Source organism: Arabidopsis thaliana, chromosome 5 (genome assembly GCF_000001735.4).
Source record: "Arabidopsis thaliana chromosome 5, partial sequence".
Taxonomy (NCBI): Eukaryota; Viridiplantae; Streptophyta; class Magnoliopsida; order Brassicales; family Brassicaceae; genus Arabidopsis; species Arabidopsis thaliana.
In genome coordinates, this window is record NC_003076.8 from 7,637,672 (window position 1) to 7,664,323 (window position 26,652).

General features: G+C 33.3%; 7 protein-coding genes across 16 annotated transcripts; 2 read left to right on the plus strand and 5 right to left on the minus strand.

Moving 5' to 3' along the window:
• Positions 1-1,404: 1,404 nt before the first annotated feature.
• On the minus strand, positions 1,405-5,499 carry AT5G22860 (Serine carboxypeptidase S28 family protein). Of its 8 annotated transcripts, NM_180728.3 has the most exons (9): positions 4,882-5,427; positions 4,597-4,783; positions 4,300-4,433; positions 4,016-4,128; positions 3,672-3,924; positions 3,299-3,454; positions 2,240-2,319; positions 2,092-2,141; positions 1,405-1,982 (listed from the first exon to the last, which is right to left on the minus strand). In NM_180728.3, exons 1-9 carry the CDS (start codon positions 5,272-5,274, stop codon positions 1,840-1,842), a joined length of 1,509 nt encoding a protein of 502 aa, NP_851059.1. In that variant the 5' UTR covers positions 5,275-5,427; the 3' UTR covers positions 1,405-1,839. The 8 variants fall into 8 exon arrangements, with proteins under 8 accessions (NP_851059.1, NP_001330608.1, NP_197677.2 ...); NM_001343775.1 differs by having other exon boundaries at positions 1,405-2,141; NM_001343774.1 differs by having other exon boundaries at positions 1,510-1,982; positions 2,092-2,319; positions 4,882-5,499.
• A 3,732-nt stretch (positions 5,500-9,231) lies between these two features.
• AT5G22870 (Late embryogenesis abundant (LEA) hydroxyproline-rich glycoprotein family) lies at positions 9,232-10,008 on the minus strand (the record flags this gene model as incomplete). The annotated part of the gene is made up of 1 exon (NM_122192.2): positions 9,232-10,008. One exon carries the CDS (start codon positions 10,006-10,008, stop codon positions 9,385-9,387), a length of 624 nt encoding a protein of 207 aa, NP_197678.1. The 3' UTR covers positions 9,232-9,384.
• Positions 10,009-12,910: 2,902 nt separating this feature from the next.
• AT5G22875 (uncharacterized protein) lies at positions 12,911-14,180 on the plus strand. Of its 3 annotated transcripts, none has more exons than NM_001036847.2 (3): positions 12,911-13,010; positions 13,595-13,718; positions 13,806-14,180. In NM_001036847.2, the coding sequence occupies exons 2-3, from the start codon at positions 13,636-13,638 to the stop codon at positions 13,930-13,932; spliced, it is 210 nt and encodes a 69-aa protein (NP_001031924.1). In that variant the 5' UTR covers positions 12,911-13,010; positions 13,595-13,635; the 3' UTR covers positions 13,933-14,180. The 3 variants fall into 3 exon arrangements, with proteins under 3 accessions (NP_001031924.1, NP_001331989.1, NP_568425.1); NM_122193.2 differs by having other exon boundaries at positions 12,962-13,039; positions 13,806-14,105; NM_001343780.1 differs by having other exon boundaries at positions 12,911-13,718.
• Positions 14,181-14,196: 16 nt separating this feature from the next.
• HTB2 (histone B2) lies at positions 14,197-15,043 on the minus strand. Its single transcript, NM_122194.3, has one exon. It carries the CDS (start codon positions 14,894-14,896, stop codon positions 14,459-14,461), a length of 438 nt encoding a protein of 145 aa, NP_197679.1. The 5' UTR covers positions 14,897-15,043; the 3' UTR covers positions 14,197-14,458.
• A 542-nt stretch (positions 15,044-15,585) lies between these two features.
• On the minus strand, positions 15,586-17,164 carry AT5G22890 (C2H2 and C2HC zinc fingers superfamily protein). The gene has a single exon (NM_122195.4). It carries the CDS (start codon positions 16,989-16,991, stop codon positions 15,870-15,872), a length of 1,122 nt encoding a protein of 373 aa, NP_197680.2. The 5' UTR covers positions 16,992-17,164; the 3' UTR covers positions 15,586-15,869.
• Positions 17,165-19,552: 2,388 nt separating this feature from the next.
• On the plus strand, positions 19,553-22,197 carry CHX3 (cation/H+ exchanger 3; the record flags this gene model as incomplete). The annotated part of the gene is made up of 3 exons (NM_122196.1): positions 19,553-19,819; positions 19,900-20,958; positions 21,055-22,197. The coding sequence occupies 3 exons, from the start codon at positions 19,553-19,555 to the stop codon at positions 22,195-22,197; spliced, it is 2,469 nt and encodes an 822-aa protein (NP_197681.1).
• A 1,058-nt stretch (positions 22,198-23,255) lies between these two features.
• Positions 23,256-26,158, minus strand: CHX9 (cation/H+ exchanger 9; the record flags this gene model as incomplete). Its single annotated transcript, NM_122197.1, has 4 exons — positions 23,256-24,383; positions 24,481-25,030; positions 25,329-25,804; positions 25,910-26,158. The coding sequence occupies 4 exons, from the start codon at positions 26,156-26,158 to the stop codon at positions 23,256-23,258; spliced, it is 2,403 nt and encodes an 800-aa protein (NP_197682.1).
• Positions 26,159-26,652: the final 494 nt, after the last annotated feature.

Sequence of the window (26,652 nt, forward strand, 5' to 3'; positions counted from 1 at the left end):
CATTTCCAATGGAATCAATTCACATGTAATGTAATACAAAATTAGTTTGGATCAATGAGGCGGTTTCATAATATCAATTCATTCAAATATGGTTATAAAAACATATCTCGAGATAAATAAAGCAATGCCCTTTTTTTTTCCTTTGTGGCTAAGTTATGAAGGTGTGGTGTCACTTTCCACGGAATGTCTTTTATATTGTTTCGAGGCCCATAAATTTACAAAAGACTAATTAACCATAAGTTTATACTATTTTTACTTTATTTTTGGCTTGTCATCAACATTTGTCCCATTTTTCAAATAATGTTTTCTCTTGTCATGTCTTGTTTTTATGTAACTTTTTTAAAAATTAGACACTCGTACATGATTAGATATCATCAACTTACTTGCTTTCCACACAAATATATATTATCTTATCTTAGTCTAAATTAAAAATATATAATAACAACGAAAAAAGTACAGACAAATGAGCTATAATCTAATAATTTTTGGTTTCCCATATTAATAAAGATGTTACTATACGTTGTGGTCGCTTTTCATTGGACTAAATGAGTAGAATTTTTCAGGAAGTATTAAACTCTTATATTATCAAATCACATTTTCTGCGCAAAGCATTAAGAAGGAGGACATTTGATACTCACAATTACTGTTAGGAAGGATATTTTACATTTCAAATGCTTGTTACCACTATGCTTTTCGGAGAGTTTTTATGAGTATTGAATCTAAGGAAAAAAACATATTATATTTCTGTTCTTTATTATTTTTTTCATGTAAATTTATATCTTAATATAATTTTTATTTAGTTAATTAAGATTTTATGTGCCGGAACACATATTGTCTTTTCATCGGAATTGAAATCTCTCTCGAAACAATATTTGACACTCGTATCTACTATTTCTTCGTGGAATAAAAATGACTAATAAGACTATATATTTTTCCAACCACATATTTATATTTTTATCCTGTTATATTTGTACAGTATTTTTTATAGTAAATATGATTCTTTCAAAAATATTCAATATTTCTTACCACTTATATATCATGTCTCATTTATATATCATGTCACTGTATTAAAATTATATAATTATGTGCATTTTTTGTAATGAATTAAAATATTTCGTAATGTTAAATTTAACAGTCAATGTTGTACAAATGACATAATTTCAGAAAAAAATAATACTTTTCAGTTCCAACATTTTCCATTCCTGTTATTTACAACTATAAGAGCATTTCCAACATACCTCTATTTTGTGTTTATATACTCTATTTTAAAATAAAATCTATTTCAACTTACTTTTATTTTTACCTCTAAAATACATATTTTTTTATATAGTTTAGTTAAAAAATTAGATAAAAATAGACAAAGACAATAGAATAAAATCCAGCTCTATTATAGGATTTTTTTATTTTAAAATCAAGAATAGAAAAAAATATTAGAGATGCTCTAATTTTATATTGGCTCCACCTATCCATCAATAAACATACAGCTCTTGACAAAAAAAAATTTATTTTTTTTGGATTTATTTCGTAAACTATATTGTAATGGACCACAATTCAAGGTCCAAAACTCTAGCCCAATCTCACTAAATACTTGGTTTTATATAGATGTCATAGATCACTCAACCAATCAAAAATACCAATTTGTTTTTAATAAATGTAAAATTTTATTCAAACAAAAACCTTTGGTACAATAAATGCATCTTTTAGCTTAATGTTTTGAGAGATTAGAATGAGAGTGTTGAAACACACAAAAAGTGATAGAGCTCCAATTTAAGGTCGTGAGTGAAACCGGATGCGGATACCATCGTCTTATATAATATAAATTTTATATAACTTATGAACCTAGACTGGCATGTTAAGATCTCTTAGATCATTTTGATAAGTTGAAATCCAAGAATCAATAACTTTAATCTCTTTCTCTCTTTGAATCACTAGCCACTCCGGATCTTCTTTGCTCTTCAAGGTGATATCTAGACAATGTGAACCTGCTCATATATTAACTTTCCATTCAAATTTTGAGAGAGTTCATCATCATCTCCATAAACTATATGTTGGATCAAATGTTTAACTAAAACTGAAAATTTACGAAGTTACCATTTTTTGTCGTAATGGCAACTAAAGTATCTGAAATATCCTCCAAAACTCTAGAACAATATCAAAATAATTCCCATAAAACCTTCAATACATTGATACACCAATATCATATTTAAACATGTATGAACAAATTATTAGATTTATTTACCCGCCAACGCTATAAGGATCAGACAATCCATTAGAGAAAATGATGTTGCTTCCAAATTTTTGGAGGATTAACTTGACCTCCTGCATTAAATAGTTCATAATAAGTTCTAGCTAATTATTTTCATCAAACTATTACATATAGAAAATCAACACAACTCTGAATTATTTTTACAATTCTATTAGTACGTTGATTTTGTTGTTCTAAATCATGAAATTTTAAAAAACTTTACAAAAAATAAGCAAAATGTAAGCAAAACATATGTAAAATTAGAAAAAATTCAATCTATATATACATTTTTTGTAAGGATTTTGGGTTGAAAAATCCTTAAACTAAATATTAATTAGTTTTTAGTCTCTACAAATACTATCTCAAAATAAATATTGTCTTAACAAAACCTTACAAATCTAGTTTCATATTAATTAGTTCAATTAATTTTTTCCGTTATTGCCAATTATATGCTTTTCTAAATATTAGAAAATCTCTCACGAATCATATTTAATCTCAACTAACAATAATTAAATCAGTCTTAGCACAATTTAAGCATATGCGATTCATCGAATATTCGTGCTTCATTAATTTCAAAATATGCCACCAATATTTGTTTTGATTTTATAGAAACTATTAACTACTATTTAAATTCGTATTTGTAATATATTCCTTAGAAAATAAAATCAATAGTTTGCAATTTAATTTAGCGGTATTTAATGGTATTGTAGATGTGTAAAAGGGAAATCTTGAAAAGAAAACAATAAATCTAATGACCTAAATTGAAGACCTTCGATAAAAGAAAGAGCTTCATCAAACTTGGTGATACAGTCCGAGAAAGATTCGAACAACAATTTGATGGTGTAGGAAGAATTCAAGGAGTACGCATAGAAAATCAAGAAACTCAAGAAAAATCCCAAAAAAGATCTTGTAGCCAATAATCAAATATTCAACCCGGGTGAAGCACGGGTCATATAATCTAGTTATGATTAAAACTAGAGACAGTAAATACAAGGAACTATGAAGATTTAATTTAAAAGTGTTTCTGAACGATATTTGATTAATCATATATACCTGAATGCCGAAATAAGTTGTGATCCAATGTGGTCTAGGAGTGACACCATGATAAGACTTACATCCATCAATGTAACTGGTCATGTTAAATGGTGCCGTTGGGAACATTGTATCTTGTTTGTCATATCCCACGGGCATCACTATCTCGCTGCAGCTCTATGTAAAGATCATTCATGTAAATTTATTTTCTCTATTAACTAGTCGAATTATGAAATAAAACCATATATAAATCATTAAAATATCTTTAGAATCCACTAAAATCTATCCACGAAATTAACTAAAATGGTTAGTGCTATGCACCGTACGTCCGTACCCTTTTAATGTATGCGTTCGATCGTGTTTTAGTATGTTTTTAAAAGTAGAATTTACATACCTGCCATCTCCATGCGATGTTATTGTTTGTTGGCTGCGCAAACATTTTTGTATCATAGCAAGTTCGGTTGCCTACTAAAGCGACAACACCAGCAAAAATCCGGTCGAGTAAATTGTATCTACGGTTTGGTGGATTGGCGTTGATTGCGTTGCACACTTTGGCCACCCAAAAATTCGGACCTCGGTTGTATTGAACAGCTTCGGCATATATTGTGTCCAAAAAGTCTTTGATATCGAAGCTTCCGTTCAATGGACTGATAAATAATTTTGAAGAAGAAACTAAGCATAAAACATAGATTAAGTGGAAAAAAAAAACAAAAAAAAATTAAGATATTTCTTTCTTACGCGCAAGTTTTGAATTGTTTGCTAAGGATCGAGAGACCATTGGGTTTGCCAGCAACTCTATCGATTTCTATCCAAGAATTACGGATTGTATTATAACATCTTTCACTTGCTTCCTAATGGAATATATTTTAGAGAAAATAAAAAAGAAGAGTGTAATTAGTTAAAATTAGTAAAGACTACCATGTAACAACAAAAACGAAATAGTTGAAATTAATGGACTGATTGTGGGGAAAAAAATAACTCCTACATGTTGATATGGGTTCTGAGTGGATAATTATTGTTACCTTGAAAACTTTGGTTACAATATAATAATAACCAAATTTAGGACGAGTATCTTCAAAGTAGAGAAGAGGAGCTGAAGATGCTAATGCTCCGAGTGCTATGTGTGGATATTTTAGCCTGAACCATGCCGCTAACACTTTTATACCATGAAAAAAATTTATTATTTAAAAATTCATTAATATCATATAATGCTATTTAATATTATCATTATGAGATAAAGATTAACTACATCACATAACCACATAAGTTACGGTTATGATAATTTTAACATATGATGTATACACATACACTGAACTTACTTCCACCATAGGATCCTCCAATTACAATGATAGGGCTGTGATTGGTGGAGTACTTCTCCTTAACGTGCAAGAGAATCGCGGCATAGTCTGCTAGGGCTTGTGCTGCGTTCAAATACCCCAACGTACTTGCGTTCTTTAGTGCTTCTTCTGCTGATCCAAATGGCATCGTCTCCCCATAATACCTATGCTGCATTATACAACGTTTGAATTTATATAATAGTTACTAGGGTCCCTAGTTACTACAAAAGATTAATCTAACCGCATGTATTATAAAAACACACACACCTCTATGTAGACGAGGAGCGCATTTAGGCGAGGACCGTTGTCACGAAGAAAACCGATGGCAGCCAAATCAGAGTCTAACGACGATTCTTCTCCAAGAAATGCTAAGATTGGCGCGTTGGCTTTAGCACCACCCCAGTGCGTGGAATCAATGGCGTATCTTTGTTGAAAAGTCATGTAGCTTTCCGGTGTGAATGTGAAGTGATCGAGTGTCTGATTAAAGTAGTACATTTTAAGATTAGATTCATCTACTTTTTGCGTTGATCCATCAGGTTCATTCTTTAGCGTTTTTGAGGAAATCCCAAGTCTAGCGATTTTGGAGTGTGCGAGGGGGATCAAATAAGATGAAGATGTTGAAAATATAAATAGAATGAGAATTGTATATGGAAGAGACATTTTAGAATGAGAGTGTTTATCTTAGTAAGTTGGAGCGGTATATTCACTAAGTTGGCTTCCCAAGCTCATGCACCAGTACCTTTTTATAGATCCCAAAAGTTGTATTTGCCCAACGAAAAAAAGATCCCAAAAGTTGTAATGCACTCACTATATTATAAACTTATATAGTTATATGTGTGTATATTTTGATACTTATATAGGGAATGCAATCTAATATAAGTTCTATGGTTTTCAGAAAACATGTCTATTTTGAATTTAACATCACTAAAAATTCCGAAAATTAGAAAGTCAATTAAATATTCAACAAAAACCAATTTGAAATCATACTTGTGACGAGCGATCATCTAAACTAGTCTACTTAATCGAGATCATAATCAAAGAAACGTACATGTTTTGGTCACTGCACATGGTTACCGATCTGAAGTACTCTTCCAAGCTCTTAGATATTTTGGAGCGATATTGGACTTAACTGTCACAATCATCTGACTACAAATCAACTATGGATTGTCCAACTCGGTTGTATCACAATCACAAGAGTTTTAATTGAAACAGAATTTTCTAACATGTGGCAGTTGTTACACCATGGAATTCAAGTGGATTATTAACTTTAGAATTTTGTTGCGTAAGCTGATTTTCTTAATCTCTCAATTTTCCTAACCGGTATATTGAATCAATTTCTTCACTGACCGATCAAGCCATATTTTCCTCGGAATCGTCAATCAGTAAAAAAAAAAAAAACGAAACTTTTATTCAATCTCAAACAAACTATGATTACTTTATCAACTAATTACACACGACATTTATATGTGCATATACAGTAGTTTTAAATTCACACGATCTAATGTTTCAAGTTAAGAATCATGGGCTTGTTTTCTCCTAAACCTTTAGAAGTTTATAAAACCCAATACGGTTGAATATTGTAGTGACCATTAACTAGTGCAAAAATAAAATTCTTTTAACTCTGAAATTTGCATTGAAAAATTATATATATGAAAGTGACTCTCTCCATATGATTGATACATCATCATTTTAGCATTTGCTATATGTCTATGTCTATTAAATAATTAATGTAAACTCTTCAACTTCTAATTTATAGGTTAATAATACATTTATTATTTAATATTATATATTATTTAATTTTATATATTATTTTATTTTACATATTTAATGTACTATTACTACTTTATTTTAATATTACATGATTTTTCAATAAAACCATTTTAATAGCTTTTTCATACTCGAAGATTTTTTTTTGTAATCCAAACTCAAAGTATGAGTATATAATAATTATGGATTAGTTAATGATTTAAGTAGGTTATTATCTTAAATTGATATTTATATAATAAATCACCGAAGGTGCATAATACGTACGAAGTTCCATCATCAAATTCTTAGGTTTCTAGAATCAAAGACTAACTTCTGTTAAATTGGTTTAAGATGAACGTTGTTTATAAATTATGTGTATGATGAAATATTGAGAATGTTGTTAGAAAAAATATATTTTAATACTAAAAATAATTTCTTATTGCATTAGTGAATGATTCGATAAATAAAATTATTTAAATTAAACGATACAAAAAAATCCGAAAAAACTGCGACAAATGATGTAGAACTCTGATATTTTCAGTGGATTATCTTTCTTTCTTTTCTTGTTTTTTTTTTATTTTTCTAATGAATTTGGGTAGCCTAGATATTTCTATTCATCCATCATATTTAGAACTCTGATATTTTCAGTGGATTATCTTTCTTTCTTTCTTTTTTTCCTTTTCTAATGAATTCGTGTAACCTAGCTATTTCTATCCATCCATCATATTTTTGTACAAGTTTTCTCGTAGAGTATGATGTAGCTAGAGTGCCTGCCAGTCTGCCACCTTCTCATTCTTTCTTTCTTTTTTCCACCTTCTCATTCTTCATTTTATTTTCTAGCAGTAAATGTTTAGAGTTGTGTCAAAAATAGAAAATAAATGGATGTTGCATTCAAGCTAAGTAACCAAGAAAAAGTGTCATATTGTGATAAAGATTGCGCATGCAAAGCGATGTGCATATATGTTCATTGCAGATTGGGCTATTGGCACCACCAATATACATGCTTGCTTCATGAAACTGCTATCATTTCTTTATTTTTTATGTATAAATTTAAATTAACCTATGTTTTCATATAATGGGTGCCTTTGGCCCAAGGACTTTCACTTTCAATTTTGTTTTCGGTTTAATAATCAAATCTTAACCTATAGTTTTTGAGAGACCATAGACCAACTATTAGTCTATTAACTGAATCTTCATAAATTCACGGAATTATACCTAAGAAAAAGGTATTTTGAAAGAAGAAAAGCAAAAATTGTAAATCTTGGAAAACTAACTTTCTTTAATGGCAAAGTTACATACATATCCTTATAAAATTTTAATGGTTAAAAACAAATTCTAATTCACATCTGGCTTGCCAAACTAATTCATGATTTTTCTTTATTTTTCTGTCATAGGCTATAATGTAAAATGTACGCCATTGTCCCTTTCCTTCTAACAGGTTTTGTGTGGTAATTCAATTTAGCCTAAACGAATATGTATTTGCCTGACAAAAACATGTGGCATATATTCATTATTACCTATAAGTGTTGTAGCCGATATATGCCTTCAACATTAAATGGAGACCTTATCAAGAATAGAAAAAAAATCGAAATGGAGAGGCCACGAATAAGTGGTGTATTTGTTCAAAAGAAGAAAAGAACAAGTGGAGTATATGTAAAGCTGTGAAATTAGAATAATGGTTGCTCAAAAAGCACTACGTTCTATTCACATAATTTTGACTTGGTATAATTGTTCTATGCAATAGGAGATTATTATTTGGAATTACCTAATTAGAAAAACCACGACATCTACTACAATCAGAATGGTACTCTAAGGTAATTTATGCTCTGGTGCGATTCTAATAATAACAAAAAATATAAATGTATATATATGCAAAAAAGATTTTTACTATTAGAACCGTACCTCACTGTACAGTTCGATTTCCATTTGAAACCTTAGATATCTTATATATTCTTTAATTATAGATTTGATTGGGGTGATAAATTTAATCTTAAACATAGTCAAACATTCAATCATATATCTTCCATTTGTTATGATTCTTACTCTATCGCGCCAGGACTGTTTGCAATTAACGAATCCAATATCTTCGCATGTTACGGGTGCATGCAACCTATTTTCTTCAACATACATCCCTCTATTTCTAAGTAATCCATGTTCAAAAATAAAAATCAATTTTTGCTTTAAAAAGTTACATATTTATAATTTATTATGTGTAGTTATTATTCTTTTTCGGTTTATCTCTGTAATATTATCATCTAAAGCAAAAATAAAATTATAATATTCAATTTAATAATATTTCTACAACACATTTTTTATTAAAAAAAAAATTGTTTCTTTTTCTCATATTCTTCGAGAAGGTTCAGACAAGCTAGTCTGTGTTCACATTTCACATAATTATTATGTCTCTTTCATGCCAACACTTTTAATCAGAATGAGCTATCTTTCTTTTCCAGTGAATTCACGATGCTTTGACGGTCAAAGATGATTAGTTAGGTCAAAAGACAACGAACAGATAATTATCTTTGCATTCCTAGAGTGCAAATTGTGGAAATTTCGAAAAAAATTTCTGCATATTATTGTCTCGCTCGAAAGCTGATAATCTAGAACCCGTTTGTACGACAAACTTCTCTCATTTGGGCTTCGAGCTTCCCACATTTACCTTATCTTTAATTGGGTTTGAATTTTTTGGGGTTCCAATATAAATTTTAATTGGGCTTAAAATCAAAATATGGCCCATAAGCACCTTGTAATCTTGTCACAAATTAGTTTATTTCACGTCGTTTGTACTTAACAGTATCTATACCAATGAAAAAATACTATATATATTCATAACTATTATACACATATTATGAATTTCATGGTGTAATTTTTTTTTTTTTAATACACAGTGTTGCTAGAGCAGTATTTGACCCCAAAAATGTATAGATGTTTAGACGATAGAAAAAATAAGTACATATAGAAATGCAATTCGTTCATGCATAACATAACAATGCAATTATTAGTGTGACAATGCAAAGTTACTAATCAAATATCAGCATCACATGAACTATTTTGGGATTTGTTAGGCTGCGACAAAGAGACCGTGACATGAGAACACTTAATCTTAGCTGTACGATGTGATGACTTCCATATCCCCACTTTAAACCTAACCCTAGCCTTAACAAAAACTTCAAACCCAATCTTTCCCAACGAATTTTGAGACCTCAAATCCTTACCATTGGATTTTGAAACGGCAACGTTTTCCGCAATCAACGTTTCATCAATCTGCTTAACGTTCATCCGCGGTTGGTGAAACGGCTCCACTGTGTCGAACGCAAGCGTCTGGTCTTTGAATTTAACGAATATCTCGACGGAACTGTAGTAAACCGAGATTCTGTGGTTAGGGTTGTGCGATTGGATGGTGAATTGGAATGTAGCTGACATGTGATTGTCGTTGGTAAGGTTAAAGTTTTGAACCGAGGCGTTTTCAACAGTGTAACGAAGTTTCTTGGGTTTGGTTTCAAGCCATGTAATGAGAAAACCTACAGCTGCCATGAAGATTAGAGTTAGTATAACGAGAAAAATGTAGCATATAAGGCTAGGGCGGCGCAATGGCTGCGCTGGCGAAGTTTCCATCGGCATCAATTCTAGCTTGGGCTTGTGACACATTGGTTTATATGTATGTTAATGTTTGTATATATAGAGTATATACTTGTGATGCAAGATACTTGGAAAGTGCCTTGTATTCTGATGTTCTTTTCTTCAGCTGTAGAGCGATCAGAGATATATGAGTTATTTGTTATTGTCCCTTTAGAACATTTTTGTCCCATATACTTTGCTTTCCCATCGACTTTGCTTCTAGCAATTGTAAGACAACACTCAAACTGGCAAGTGGGAGTGTGGGACATGACCCTATATAATATTTTTATGTTTAAAAGCTTATTTTCAAGAAGACAGATCATTTTAGGCCTCACACCAAAGCTTATTCTTAGTGTCATTAATTAAAATTAACTTGTTACAATAGGAACAAATATCACCTGCGAAGATCTCGTCTATTTGATCATTCTTGTTCTTATTGTCATTAGTATGCACATAAAAATTGTAGCACCTTAACATTTGTTTATAAACTAGGTTTTAACTCGTGGTATACAGTGATCGATTTTTATAATCAAAAAATTTAAATTTTAAGTTGTATATGTTTTATTAATATTGTTTATTTTGTTTAGTATTTAGTATTGTATAATTGTATTTTGATTGTAAGTTCCAAGAAATTTCACTTGTAATATATCGTCTCATATTAATATCTATCCAAATCCGTCACACTATATATCCCCGTCCAACAATATTAAACATCATTTTGTTATTCTTCTTTTAACTTATATTTCTATTTAAAAGACATCTGATTCAACTCAATTTAAAGTTTTTTTAAAATGGTTCACATAATATATATATTTTTAATTGTTATAGATCTCAGAAATTATTAATATTATCAACTTTTTATAGAATTTATATATTAAAACTATATTACACATTTTACAAAGTTTAAAATTTTTAAAGTTCAAATATTTATAATATTTGAAACTTCATATAAGTTTGAACATAATAAATATTTTGAAATTTTTTACTATCTTTAATTTATTAAATAAATAACGTGAGTAAACTGGATAACACTTTTAATTTTGTGACAAAAAGACATTACTGATCGACGTTTCTTGTAATAAAATAAAAAATGTCTTGTTTTCATATATTTTAAGTTGATGTCTCATGCTTCTAGTCACTGTCTGAAAAAAATTAGCCTGTTTTTATTTATATGAATTTAATAGAATCTAACGGTAATTTAATTCCTTATAAAACTCTATCATAATCGTTGTAAATTTAAAATATAAAAATAAAATAATTTGAAAAAAATAGTAAAACATAAGCAAAAATTAAGCAAAAATATGTATATAAAATAATCATATGATTAGTAGTGGAACTCATTACCAACTTCACTGTTAATCATATTCAAAATCTACCATATTCATCAACAATATAAACGAATAATCCATTGGTGATTCATCAACCATCTCTAGACTCTAGATTACGCATCATTCGTTGATAATGCAAGCGAAATAAATTTATAATAGGCTAGACAGAAGATTACAAGACTTTATTCAAATCTGAATCTATTAAAAACCAAAAACTTCTTCTAACGTTAAACATTTCGATCTTGTAGATCCAAACCAATAAAGCATGTATTACTCTATTTAGTTGTTCAAATAACTGCACCTTCAACAATAATGACCCATATTTTTATTTTTATTTTTATTTTTAATAATGATCCATATACCAACCCTATTTTCCATATAAATTAAACCACTAGGAATCACTCGAAAATAAATGATTGATATGTCGAAGGAAGAACCACTCGAAAATAAAGGTTTTCATTCGTTGAGTAACCTTTCAAATGTAAGTTATTACAAACACGTTATTGGAAATTATTATAATTAGCATAGAATTTTTATTATATTAACAATAAATCAACTTCTTTAATTATAAAATATAATTTAAAATATAAAGAATAAAATTTAGGAGAAACTTAAATTGTTTTATATAGTTATATCTCATTGATATGATAAATTAATATATATAATGTTTAAATTTAAAAGTTAACACAGAAAATTAATCTACAAACAATATATATATATATATATATATATATATATGATTTTGTAATTTGAGTAGTTAATGCATGAACTCAAACATCAATCTTTGGTAATGCAAGTGACATGAATCTATAATAGCCTAGACACAAATACAAATGCTTTATTCAAATTTGAGTGAGTCCATGGCGGACCCACTAAAGAAGGAAGGGGGTCACTTGACCCCCCTTAAAAATATATAAAAAACATTTAGTCCTTTTAAAATCCTAAAGTGCCAGTATCATATTTGGTAATTCTCAAAGTGGTGACATCTCTTCTACCATGTTCGATTCTTGTAGACATAATTATTTTTTCATTTTTTAAGTTTATATTTATTTTTCTGAAAATCACAACATATTTGGAGGATTTAAAGTAGCAATATTTGTGTTTGATACTAAATTAATAAATATAAATTATAAATTAACAAAAAGGTTTAGTGTTTTTGTAATATTATTTTGAAATATATTATACGATATAAAAAATTTTAAAATTATTTATTTTATGACTCCAATAAAAATTATTTTTGGGTCCGTCAATCTATTAAAAGCGTAAGAATATTTGAAGACAAAAATACGAAAGTTTACTATCAATTATTCTTTGATCTGACACCGCAGTCTGTCATTATCAAAGGCAATTTCATCTACAAATTTACATGTGACAAGAAATGTTGTAGGTTTTGAAAATTGTTTTCAGTTGTGGTAGATTTTGAATGAGAAGCGGTACATTTGCAAGATTCCCAAAAATTAAAGACTAATAAAATATATTTAATTATTGATGCTACAAATCTTCGAAACATTTTTTATGCAAATTTACGAAGTTAGCCCAATAAGTTATTATACGAGTACGGCCCATTTAAGTTATCTACAGCCCAATATCAATTTCCCAGATCGTCACGTCCAAATTTGTCGGTTCATACACCTCCGCGGCTCGGTACAAATCCCAAATTCCCCAAATGATTCACTGAGTCGACTCGACCTCCTCATATCCCAAGTGAGATCTTCTTATTGTTTATCCGTTTGGTTCGTGATTATAAATTTTAAATCTTGCAAGATGTTCTCATACAGTTATCGCTACAGATTTCGTTCGAATTGTTTGGTTGAAATGTTTGGATTATGGATTCAGGACCCTTGATTTTGCTCTTTACTTGATTAAGAACATCTCGACGGATTCTAATTGGTTTTCTTATTGTATAAATGTAGTTTTTGTCGAATAATACTGGATTTAGGGCTTTTCGTGTATAAAAACTGTTACTTTTGGCACATCACCTGTGAGATCAATTTAAAAAACCATTGAGGTTCTGATCTATATCTGATTCTCACTTATGTCTTGATTTCACCATCTGATATTGATCAGTTTATCTGGAACTGATGTTGTAAACCATGTCTTGTCTGTGAAAAAACAAGCTCTGTGTTATGTATCTAAATGTTGACACATGAATTTCAGTGTTTCACAATGTCATAATTCTTGTTTTGTTACCTATATGCTATTAGGTGTTAGCGTCTGAGTTCAAATGATCATTTTATAACCCTTATGATGTGACACTGATTCCAATTTTGATTTTGGTTTCTCTCTAGATTTTTTTGTTTGGGTTACAAAGCCAAAACGAGAGATTACAATGGCACCATCACGTAACATCGTTGTAGCCACCGGTTTGGTTCTTTTCGCATCTGCAGGCTTAGCTTTCCCCTTTTACATGGCGTAAGCACCCTATTCTATCTCTCAAATGTTATTTTCTCATCTTGTGGTATGACATTTGTTGTTTACTCTGTCTCATTTGGGTTGCAGATCTTCGAAACAACCAGTTATCGATCCAACAAAACCATTACCTCCTCAAGCAACTTTTAGAGGACCTTACATAAACACAGGCTCACGCGATGTTGGACCTGATCATCGAACTTACCCAAAGAAATGATCCAATCAAGTCAAAACAATTACGCAGGTGTTTTCATTGTGAGCTTTGTATTCATAAGATAATATCGTTTTGTAGTTTGTTCTCCAATCCATTTAAGTCGTTGTCCTTCATGTAACACCAGTCCAACTTAACCATTGAATGTAACTGAAGAAACAGATTTATTCCTGCATAAGAACTTGATTTTTGATTGTCTAAAAAGTTTTGAGACTCAAAATCACATAACTTGGACAATACTTCTCAAATCAAAGCTTAGATATATACGCAATGAGAATCACTGTTTCAATTTTTTTTATCTCAGTTAAAGTGGAGCTCTTTAGATTCTAATCAAAATTAACAGATTTGAGAAATTGAGCAATGAAATTGCAATCGAACATTGGAAAATTAAGTAGATTTCATAGCCGTGCCATAAATTAAAACCCTAATTCCCATATTACATAACCCTCAAAGATACCCAAAAGCATAAACCCTATTTCACATTCCAACTACTACTACTACTTCTCCTCCATTACAAAACCACATTCCAAATCTAAGAACTCGTAAACTTCGTAACCGCCTTAGTCCCTTCAGAAACAGCATGTTTCGCCAACTCTCCAGGCAACACAAGTCTCACCGCAGTCTGAATCTCCCTAGAAGTAATCGTCGGCTTCTTGTTGTACCTCGCAAGCTTCGAAGACTCACCAGCAAGTTTCTCAAAGATATCATTGATGAAACTGTTCATGATTCCCATGGCTTTGCTGGAGATTCCGATATCTGGATGAACTTGCTTCAACACCTTGAAGATGTAGATCTTGTATGTCTCAACGTTCTTCTTTGATCTCTTCTTCTTCTTGTCTCCGGCGCCGGCTGGTTCCTTCGGGAGTTTCTTTCCGGCTTTTGGTTTCTTCTCTGCCGCTGCTGCTGGTTCGGCTGCCGGAGTTTTCTCTGCCGGTTTCTTCTCCGCTGGTTTCTTATCTGCCTTCGCCATTTTCAAACTTTTCTAGGGAGTGAGTTTTTTTTGCTGTGATGGTTTTGATTTGATACTGTTATCTTCGAGAATTGTGTGTTTGTTTATATAAGAGAATAGGAAGAGATCTGATTAGTTAAGATACTGAAACGCGGATGCGTGACGTGGAGATATGAGTGCTGTTCGATGAAGGGTTTTGGTGAATGGATGGTTCAGATCTATTTTACTTTAATGCGCGAGTGATTTTAAATTTCTTTTTCGAAATATTGAAAAATTCGAATTTTCTGTTGCGCTTTTTGTTATCCGCCATAAGTTCATGAAGCGGCAAAGAGAGAAAAAGTTTTTGGCGTGGATAGCTGACGTGGTTACTTTTGATCCGTCTACCAATGAACGGCTATGATTTTACCGTATCTACAAAGTTGGTAACAACTTTTTCCTATCTAACATTTTTATGGAAATGAAGAACTAATGCATAATTATAAGTTTTCAACTCTTTCAAAATTCTTCAAAAATAACCAACTTTTTATAGATACAAATTTTGAATTTCTCTAAAATACAAACATTTAGTTCAGCTTAATAAGTTGGACTCATCTTAATAAGTTAATATGTAGTTGTATTTTAACAGAGTTAACGATGTTTCTTATATTTTCTTAAAATTCTGCATGATATATCAATAGATAGTTGTTGATTAATCTGAGAAGTGAGAGACGTATTAAACATAAATTTTGATTCTCACTGATTCCACATATTTCTGAGATTAGTGAAAATCTATGCATGATACCCATCAGAACCAAAATCATTTGTAACATTAACGTTAATGCACAAGTCACTATGATACAAATCTGTATATTATCTTATCTTTGTGACATTAATTTAGAGAATATAGAAACTCGTGAAAAGAAAAAGAACAAAAAAAAGAGAGGGAGTGAATGCACGTGTCATTTCTTGAGATATCGTCTATGAAATCTCTATAGACCTCAAACTTCCTATGTTCTTACTTTAGGGTGATTGTCGGCGGCTTGGACGACCCATGTGCCGGTACGTGGCCCAAAAACAAAGAAACGTGGCTCATCAGCTTGTCTTTCCTAGAAAATTTAGTCCCACAAGAGCAAACCCACTTTATATCCCCACAATGCTTCTCGTGTGTCCTAAGATCAGACAGAACCGAGAAATGCTTCACACTACATCTCCTGCACATATACATTTTGGGACAATGACTCCTCTTGTAATGATTCTTGGCGCAAATCACAGATTTCAACGGTTGAAACTTCTCGTGCCTCTGGTTCCATCTACACCCGTGTTGAGGACAGGAGTAGTAATGTTTCTTTAACGAGTATCCTCCTTTCTTGTCTTGGCTCGTTGGGCTGATCAAGGCCTCACGTGTCTTGTACTCATCCCCGTGCGCTCTCATGTGCATCCTTAGATTAGCGTCTCTCTTAAACCCTTTCCCACAAATCTGGCAGTAATGCGTGTATTTCGCTAGTAGGTCCGCTACGTCTAGCTCCAGTATATCGTAGCTCCCGGAACTTGGTTTAGAACGATGTTTATCTTTTTTAGGGTTTATGGTTTCGGTGTTGTACCAATCAAGATTCTGGTCGGGAAACGAGATCTGCCCTCTTTCTTGGACACCAAAAAGGTTGGTCGACTCTTGCACAAAATCATGACCCGGGTCGGTTTCTTGTCGGGAAAACTCCAAAACCATTGCATCTACGGTTTGATCATTATCGATATCGTTGTTGTTGTTGTTAGATCCGATTTGGAGTTGTTGGCAAGTATATAACATGGATGAAGCAGCCGTGATGATCTCTTGAACCAAACTTCCGATGTTAGCCACGGCCAAAGACGTTGACCCCGAGGATTGGTTAATGTTATTAGTAGATACCATGTAGAAGCTGACCAGAGATTGGATCTGATGGACTTTTTCATGTAAGGTAGATAGATTGTATAGAAGAGAGAGTGAAACGTCGTCGTCTTCCATTGATTTCGTCCCGGTCGTGGTCACGGGATTAACATAGATTTGTTTTGAGGAAGTACTGGTCTCCCCGGAGAAGCTAGAGATTGATCCTTCAACTTTCTTTGCAATATGCTCATCTCGATTCATCATATGTATATGCATGTATATGAAGAATCTAGCTTGAGTTTTGTTCTTATATTTTCTTTGGATTTTGTTGAATCTTTAAATTCTTTGTGGTATATTTGTTTCATATATATGCCAGACGGTCCAGACTCTAGAGAGATGCAATGAAGAAGACACCCTACCCTCTACCGTATAAAATACTCGCGAGTTGTGACATACATTCACACAAAATAACACACACAAACAAATACATGTCACACATATAGTAATTTATTTTTTCGTTTCACTTTATCAAACATCTTAAAATCGGAAAGATTATACTAAATTGAGTAAAATTTGAAAACTAAGCTATTGAACCTAACTATATTTTGAACCTTGCAGTTTATTAGTGATTTAAAATCCAAAAGATATTTTGATCCAAACAAAATATTGTAATTAAAAAAAAAAACATTCTAATTGATATATTATGTCAAGTAATGTTTTTTTTTCTTAATTTAGAAGTTAGAATTTAAGAATTTTATGTTTTCTAGAGACGGGACACACGTTAGGTTACATTCATCTGTTTTAGAAAGAAAAAAAAAATTAGCGGGGGTTGATGAACCCTTAATCAACCATTGGGCCAAAGGACTTCCACAACTATATTTGTTTATGTTTATGTTTGATTTTATTTAAAATCAGATATTTAATTAAAGATTTACAAAGATGTTTTAAATTAAAAAGACATCTAGACGTTTATAAATATACGATACATAGAAGTTGTAAATAATGTCTTTTTGTCAATAATGACAATAATATGCAATATACAGATTTTGATGAACCCGGATGCTGGCAAGAGAAAACGCTAGAAAAGTTCAATAGACTAAGTTTTTGTCGTCATGAATGATGTTTTTTCTTCTCTCTAAATGCATTTGTCATGTATATGAATTATTTACATTAGGTTGAAAATGGAATAATAGAAGTATGTGATGTGGTTAGGATTAACTTGGAAGTCAACTCGAGATAGCAAAAGCGACCATCCCCACATAAATCCTCCCCCGGATGAAACCTTAACTAGACTTTGTCAGCTACATCTTATGAGTTAAATAAACGAAGAAGGTCAATCCCGATGTAATTAAAGAATGATTAACCTAAGTCAAGTGTTAGTGTTCTTTCATGGCCTTTTCTTGTATTGTTCTATATACAATACGTTCTGTAACTGTCAAGCTCACATCTATATAATATCTTATGTCAAATCCAATCCTTTAAAAAAAAAGTTGCGACTACATTCAGTTCTCTTATCTGCTTACATGCACACATATTTTTTTTTCTTTTCATGCACACATATTTGTACACGCGTGCATATACGATTATATGATTGGATCTTACATGAAATGTTTATAATGTGGCCATCGGCATGAGTTGCAATTATATTAAATAAATATTGCTTATGCGTGCTCATTTTTTAATTTCGGAAGAAGTAGTTTTGTTGGTGACTAATCAAAATTTCTATGCAGTGATGATGATATGGGTGATCAATGCTGTTTCTTGGGGTTAGCTTTGGTGAGTTACGTTACTTTTTGTCCTTTAGAAGAAAAAAATGCCACGTTAGTTAACGCTTTTTAAAAAAAAGAAGTTGCTGCTACCATTACAGTGACAGTGTATTCCACATGCGATTCTAGTAGAGTTTTTTAGTTCTTTTTGCTGGGAACCAACCTGCAAACCACATTTGTAAATAAGACGTTATTAAACCAGACTTCACTAATATAGGCCAGTCGAACTGGCTCACCACAACATGGGAATGTAGGATGACATGAATCTCTGAATTACAAATGTCATGTATATAATTACCCTCAGTTTTAAAATGCTACACCAAACAAATTCAACTCAACTACTTTAATTTAGTTTTCAAGTTTCCAATATGTGACCAAAAAGTGAAAGCTAACAAAAACAAGACCTTTGCGTAGCTGGGAGTTCGAACTCCACTTTCCCTATTATTACGTACTTTGTCAAATAAAAAAAGAAAATATAAAGAAAAAAAATACACAAATTTCTTTTGGAAAAATTATGCTTGCTACCCAAGCTAACTATTTTTGAATGAGTTTTAAATTGCAATTTCAAATTCCTCCAATCTGATCACCGGGACGTGAGCAAGAACACGGGATCGGAGATGATTACTCGTCATCATAATCTGATGATCCATCGGAATCACCGGAGAAATAGAGGCGGCACGTGGTATCGCCAGAAGTTGGATTGTAATTTCTTTCTTCATGACCTTTGGCAATTTGTCTGTTGTAGTTTGCTCAATTACCCGTAAATTAGCAGAATTAAGTTGTAACCTGTAAAAACTAACAGTAATCAGACAATCCTTTAAAATATATATATTTATGTCGCCGGCCAAAACCTGTTTCTTGTTGGTAACGTTTGCCCATTCATTATTTACTATTATTAGGGTTTTAAAACTCAGATGATCACTTGTTCTTTAGATTCTGTTACCTAAACAGTAAAAGAAGAATTAATTCATATAAAAGATCCAAATCCTTGTAATCCTTCTCCGATAACACATTGCTCCTGGAATCTTTTTTTTTTTTTAATTTGTTTCATTTGAGGGTTCATCATCATCAATGGAGGTGTTTGGAGATAATAAGATGTTTTACATGAGAGACACATGGAGAGAAGGAACCATGATTTGTGACGTCTTACCTATCAACCCTAGCTCCAATGGTGTTTGGCCGCAACAAAAATTCTCAGATCCTAACATCAATGTTCATTTCTGGAATTACGCGTTTCCACACTTGCAAATGATATTTCTCATCATCTCTTTCTTATGGCAATTCTTACATTTCTTCCTTCGACGTCTTGGCATGATACGTTTCACTTCTCATATGCTTGTAAGTAATCGAAAATCTCGATTTCGTTTTCTTGTTATCTGGATTTGAAATTTGAGGTTTGTGTTGATCTTTGTTTGTAGACTGGTGTTCTTTTAAGCAAGTCTTTTCTAAAGGAGAATTCAGCAGCGAGAAGATTCTTTTCTACAGAGGATTACAAAGAGATTGTGTTTAGTCTCACTGCTGCTTGTTCTTACATGATGTTCTGGTTCTTGATGGGAGTTAAAATGGACACGGGTTTGATCCGAACCACAGGAAGAAAAGCTATCACCATTGGGCTCTCCTCTGTTTTACTTTCGACGTTAGTTTGTTCCGTTATCTTCTTCGGAAACTTAAGGGACGTTGGAACGAAAAACTCAGACCATACTCTCAATTCATTAGAGTATGTTGTGATTTACTCAATCCAATGTCTTTCTTCTTTCCCCGTTGTTGGAAACCTTCTCTTTGAGCTCAGGCTACAAAACTCAGAGCTTGGTCGTCTAGCGATATCTTCTGCTGTGATAAGTGATTTCAGCACCTCAATTCTCGCTTCCGTTCTCATATTTATGAAGGAGCTCAAGGACGAACAAACACGGCTCGGGAGTGTGTTTATAGGTGATGTTATTGCAGGGAATCGTCCTTTGATGCGAGCAGGGATAGTGGTTCTCTTTGTATGTATTGCCATCTATGTTTTCAGACCGTTAATGTTCTACATTATTAAACAAACACCTTCCGGTCGTCCCGTCAAGGCAATCTACTTAAGTACAATAATTGTTATGGTTTCTGGTTCAGCCATTCTTGCCAATTGGTGCAAGCAATCTATTTTCATGGGACCTTTCATCTTAGGTCTTGCTGTTCCTCATGGTCCTCCTTTAGGTTCTGCGATCATTCAGAAGTATGAGTCGGCTATATTCGGAACTTTTCTTCCGTTTTTCATTGCTTCATCTTCCACGGAGATCGATATTTCGGCTTTATTTGGTTGGGAAGGTCTCAATGGTATTATACTCATCATGGTAACATCTTTTGTCGTCAAGTTCATCTTTACTACTGTTCCTGCTTTGTTCTATGGTATGCCGATGGAAGATTGCTTCGCTCTATCTCTTATCATGTCGTTTAAAGGCATCTTCGAGCTCGGTGCCTACGCCTTGGCCTACCAAAGAGGGGTATGTAATTATGTATACACACATAATGAAGTTCATAATCATAATTAATCATTTCAATACAAAGTTTATCTTATGTTTATGCTTTGAACATTGCAGTCTGTCCGTCCCGAGACCTTCACTGTGGCGTGTCTTTACATAACGTTGAACTCCGCAATCATTCCTCCGATCTTGCGGTACTTATACGATCCTTCGAGGATGTACGCGGGGTACGAGAAGCGGAATATGCAGCATTTGAAACCAAACTCTGAGCTAAGGATTCTGTCTTGCATTTACAGAACTGATGATATAAGTCCAATGATTAATCTTCTTGAAGCTATTTGTCCGTCCCGGGAATCTCCTGTAGCTACCTACGTTCTCCACTTGATGGAGCTTGTAGGACAAGCAAATCCGATCTTCATTTCACATAAATTGCAAACTCGCAGAACAGAGGAGACGTCTTATTCAAACAATGTACTTGTCTCCTTTGAAAAGTTTCGTAAAGATTTCTATGGTTCGGTCTTCGTAAGCACCTACACGGCTTTATCTATGCCCGATACGATGCACGGAGATATATGTATGCTTGCTCTCAACAACACTACTTCTCTCATACTCCTTCCTTTTCACCAGACTTGGTCTGCTGACGGATCAGCTCTTATCTCTAACAATAACATGATCCGGAACCTTAACAAGAGCGTTCTCGACGTGGCACCTTGTTCTGTCGGAGTCTTTGTATACCGAAGCAGTTCCGGACGGAAAAACATCAGTTCCGGACGGAAAACCATCAATGGCACAGTTCCAAACTTATCATCTTACAATATTTGTATGATCTTCCTAGGCGGTAAAGACGATAGAGAAGCAGTGACACTTGCTACACGAATGGCCCGTGACCCAAGGATCAATATAACCATTGTTCGACTGATCACTACCGATGAGAAAGCACGAGAGAACACGGTGTGGGATAAAATGCTTGACGATGAACTTCTTAGAGACGTGAAAAGCAATACATTAGTAGACATTTTCTACTCGGAGAAAGCGATTGAAGACGCGGCTGAAACATCGAGTTTGCTAAGATCGATGGTAAGCGATTTCGATATGTTCATAGTGGGAAGAGGGAACGGAAGGACGAGTGTGTTCACAGAAGGGCTTGAGGAATGGAGTGAGTTTAAGGAGCTTGGTATTATTGGAGATTTATTGACTTCACAGGATTTTAATTGCCAAGCTTCTGTTTTGGTTATACAACAACAACAGCTAATGATTTAGGTTCTTATATACGTACATAATCATTTTGCAATTTTACCATTCTTTTCATTATAGACTTAGAAATTTAATTGTAAGAAGAATATTTTTTTTGTAAATTTTATTTAGACCATTCAAATGTAACTTTTTGGAAAATCCACTTAGCCGATCAGTTCATCACAAATATAATCGCATAAGGTTTTGCGATCAACAACTATATTAATCTTTATATTTATAGAAAATCATGTTTATATTAACACTAAAACAACATAGAGGGAAATAGAGAAACTGGTCAAGATCGAACATATTTATTTAGGTTAAAATAGTTTGAAATTTCATGTTGAACAATGTAAGAAATCGAAGTAAAATACAAGACATTTTCACTTATTTTTCGATCAGTTTCACTGAAACCTTTGTTGTGCTTGAGCTCGGATGAACAATGGAGATATCTCACGTTTGAATTTTTCTCTTACATAATCTGTGTTTTAGAAATCATTGGATATTCATAGGAGTGGTTATAGAACTACATTGTGCACATTACTCGTATTTTTTTTCATTAAAGCTCAGGTGAAATTTTCAATTTTGTTATTTATTTATTATTATTATTATTATTTTTTTAATTTTTTAATTTTTTAGCAGTAGTGTTTGCTTCAACAAAGCGCCAAGATTTAGATATTTGGAATAATTCTGTGCAAATTAACTGTGCTAAGTAGTACGAAATGGATTATTTGCATACATTTAAAATACAATTTTAATGAACACTAAATTTAGATAAATCAATAATTAACTGGCTTATCAATGTATTCCAACTGCGTCAAACTCATCTTTGTATACTATGTTAGAGCAGAACAACTCATCTCTCAAAAATACCGGATTATTGATTTGATATATACTATTTTAGGAACAATATATGCATGAGTTTCTTACTCAAAAACAATTTGGTAATGAATGGATTAACCAATGTTGTTTAGATCAATTATATTAAATCTATTTCCACGTCAAATGTAAATTCTAACATTTACCCATGATGCGAGTATAATTCAATTTTTTTTTTTGAGATCATTCACTGACATATGTTACACTCATCCATGTTGTTGTTGTTGTTGAACTACTAAAACAGAAACCCTAGCTCTTAAATCTTTGGATGCAAGCAAATCTCCGATGACTCCTAACTCCGGAAGCTCCATCCACTGTGCCAACCCTGTTAAGTCCAGCGAATAATCTTCGTGATCTCTTCCTACAATCATCAAATCATGGTCTTCCGCCACCAATCTAACGGTGGTGGCCACCGCAGGTCCACCGTTGACTACCTTCTCCATATAGTTAAAATTGTTGGCCAATGAATATGTCGCTTTCAAATCATTCAAGACCTCGTCGTCAACAAGGTAATCCCAATTCTTGGACTTATCTAGTTCTTGACCAGACAAAAATCTGATAACAGTAAGACACACTCTCGAGTTCTGTCCCATCCATTTCGCAAGGGAAAGCGCCTCACGATCATCTTTACCACCAATGAAGATCACACCAACGTTAATGATACTGTTGGTCTTTTTCTTACCTTTATTATATCCTCGGTAGTTAAGTATGCCGACAGAACATGGAGCGAGGTCAAGGAGAGATTCATTAACACGTCTGATCATAATATCGTCTGATTCATATTCTCCATCGGGTGACCATTTTCGTCCCGAAGGGACAATGATCATCGATGTGAGGTGGTCTAAAGCAAGATTGCAAATGTCTTGATCCATTAGGTTCTCATGAGAATAAGCTGTGAAGGAACTAACAGTGGTAGATTCCCAATTCTCTTGTTGAAACTCGGTGAACGCGAGCATCATTGTTTGTATGTAAGAGTTTTGAAGCAACCGCGCTTTAGACCGCTTGTCATGAGGTATCAAGATGGGAAACGTACGTCCTGCGAGTTTCACTAGGTGTAACGCCGTGACAGCAATGACTCCTCTGTCTTTGTTATCGTTGTTTAGCGGCGAGGAAAGCAATTCAAGTAGCGAGATCGCACCTGAGATGTTGTCAGGCTTGTGCAAACAAGTTAGAATCTTGAGATCTGAGTTTGTTTTAAGATGCATAATGTCTCTCTTGACATATCCAATATACTTCCTCTTTGGATCATATAGTGCTTTTATAATCGTAGGCAAAATCCCCGCGTTCAATAGCACGTAAATAATCATGACCGTGTACGTTGCTCGCGACAAATTCTGTTAAAGAAAACAAAAAACATTCAACCATTAATTCAAAACCATATGATGCAATATATATACATGTAGAGTGTAGGTTAGATGAAGATTATTTTACCCTTCTTCTTAAGGCGACATCGAAGAAGCATAAGTCAACAAAACCCTTATAGTTCATGATAGTGGCGATGATAACGGATTCTCTAGTAGGTAACTCGCAGAAGATCAAGCAAGGTACAAAAGAGGCAGTCCATTTCACTACCACTGTAAGACCCAGTAGAAGTATGTTAAAGGAAATGTCATCGAACGAATACAATGCTCTTACAACGTCAGCTTTCATCGCCATGACCGCGATTGAAATAGGGAAAAATATGTTTGTAACCAAGCTCTCGAACCTTGCCTCTAACGCAGATCCCAGAGGCGGACCGTCTGGGATTGCCAACCCCACCAATAAAGCTCCTAGAATGTACATTTGGTTGAAAACACTTAAGTATATACTCGCGGCGATTGCGGTCAGGATTGTTACGTATAAGTAGACTTTCGGTACGGGCTTGCCTTCTGGGGTCATGTCCACTATTCGTTGTGCCATTGGCTTGAAGATGAATAGGATCACAAGGACTAAGATGATCAATGCCACTATGTCGCGGTTGGCTATTCCGGGCGATACATACCTGCAGACCGTTTCAAACTATTATAGCAAATAATGTTCGTTAGATAGTAGATATACATTACTAATCAAACACTCCGGTGCCGTCTATTGTGTAGATAACAATTAGTATTGCTTTATAGACAATAAAACGGTAACTTTTCGTTGATCAAACTTTTAACCAGTTTTAGAGCATTATATATATTGCTTTAGGTCTCCGGATTTGTAGACTTTGATTACTACAAAAGTATATTTAATGAGGTAAGTAGTTTTGTATGCAAATGCACCAATTAGATTCCTAAATTAATCGACGTCTTACATACCTGTATGTTCCAACGTAGGAGATGCATACTAGAGTGAGAAATCCAAGGAAATCGCTGACGGCGGCTGTAGATATGGCGATGCGGCCGAGCTCGGAGTTTGACATCTTCAGCTCATATACGAGGTGGGTTATGACCGGTAACAGCGTTACTGCTTGAATCGATACAATCACGGAGCGTTCTGTTGGGGCTAGCCTCAGAGGCATATAAAGAGGGTCGACCTTGTCGAGACGGAAGTTTCTGAAGGCTAACCCGCTGATCATAGTCACGAAAAAGGACGAAACCGCGATTACTATCGGACGTTTACCGATTTGATACACCGCTCTCTTGTTGGTCTTCACGCCCATTAAGAACGTGAACATTACCAACCCAAGCCTGGCCACACCTTCCAACGCTACGTTTCCGGGGATGTCTAACGATAATCGGTCCGATGAATACTCCAGAAGATCAAGCAGCTGAGGTCCAAGAATCAAACCAGCCTAGTTCAAAAAAAAAAAAAAATTGTTACTTGCAGTACAAGAAACCAAGCGTTTGGTACTTGCGATACAAGAAATTGACAGTTGTGGACGTTTTTCTTAACTTACAAGTATGTTGGAGACGAACCGTGGTATGCCAATACGTCTGAGGAACATATGAGATAAGACGATGCAAACGAAGATGAGAATGATCTGCAGCTCAAGGAGAGGCAATGCATATCCGAAGATAACAGTAGGAGTTTCATATTTTTCCATGATTCCATAAGAAGAGATGTTGAAAAAAGTAGCTCCGTAACAAATTTCAGCTTTGCTATGAGGCGGTGAAGGCCCAGGAACTAGTGCTTGAGAATCGGTCATGATGATGACGAAGATATGCTTTTGTCAAACTTGTAAAAGATCGATTTCGTTTTTTTTCGCTGATAATTTATTCTTAACGTCAAAATATTCAACAACGTAACGGTTTGTTTTAAAAAAAAAACAGTTGCTGTTGTTTATCAAATAGTTGGCGCCCCCCTTTGACTAGTACTTTTTGGTTGCGAAATAATTTTGTTACGTTTTGGTCAAACTTATCAACAAATAAATGATGATACTTAGGCACTCTAATCCTTTCCTAAAACTTGACCATTTTGGTTGACCAAAAAAAGAAAAAGAAACTAACCCATTTTACCAAATACTTATTTTATAACAAACCCAAAAGATAAGCCCAATCTAAGCCCATTGAAGATCAAATATTGAGTTGACACTACCTACTAATCTAACTCAAGAACTTAGCCCACAACTTTAACACTACTAATATCAAACTTCAAAAAAAAAAAAAAGTATTCCATAGTGTGTTTTAGTAGAATTTATAA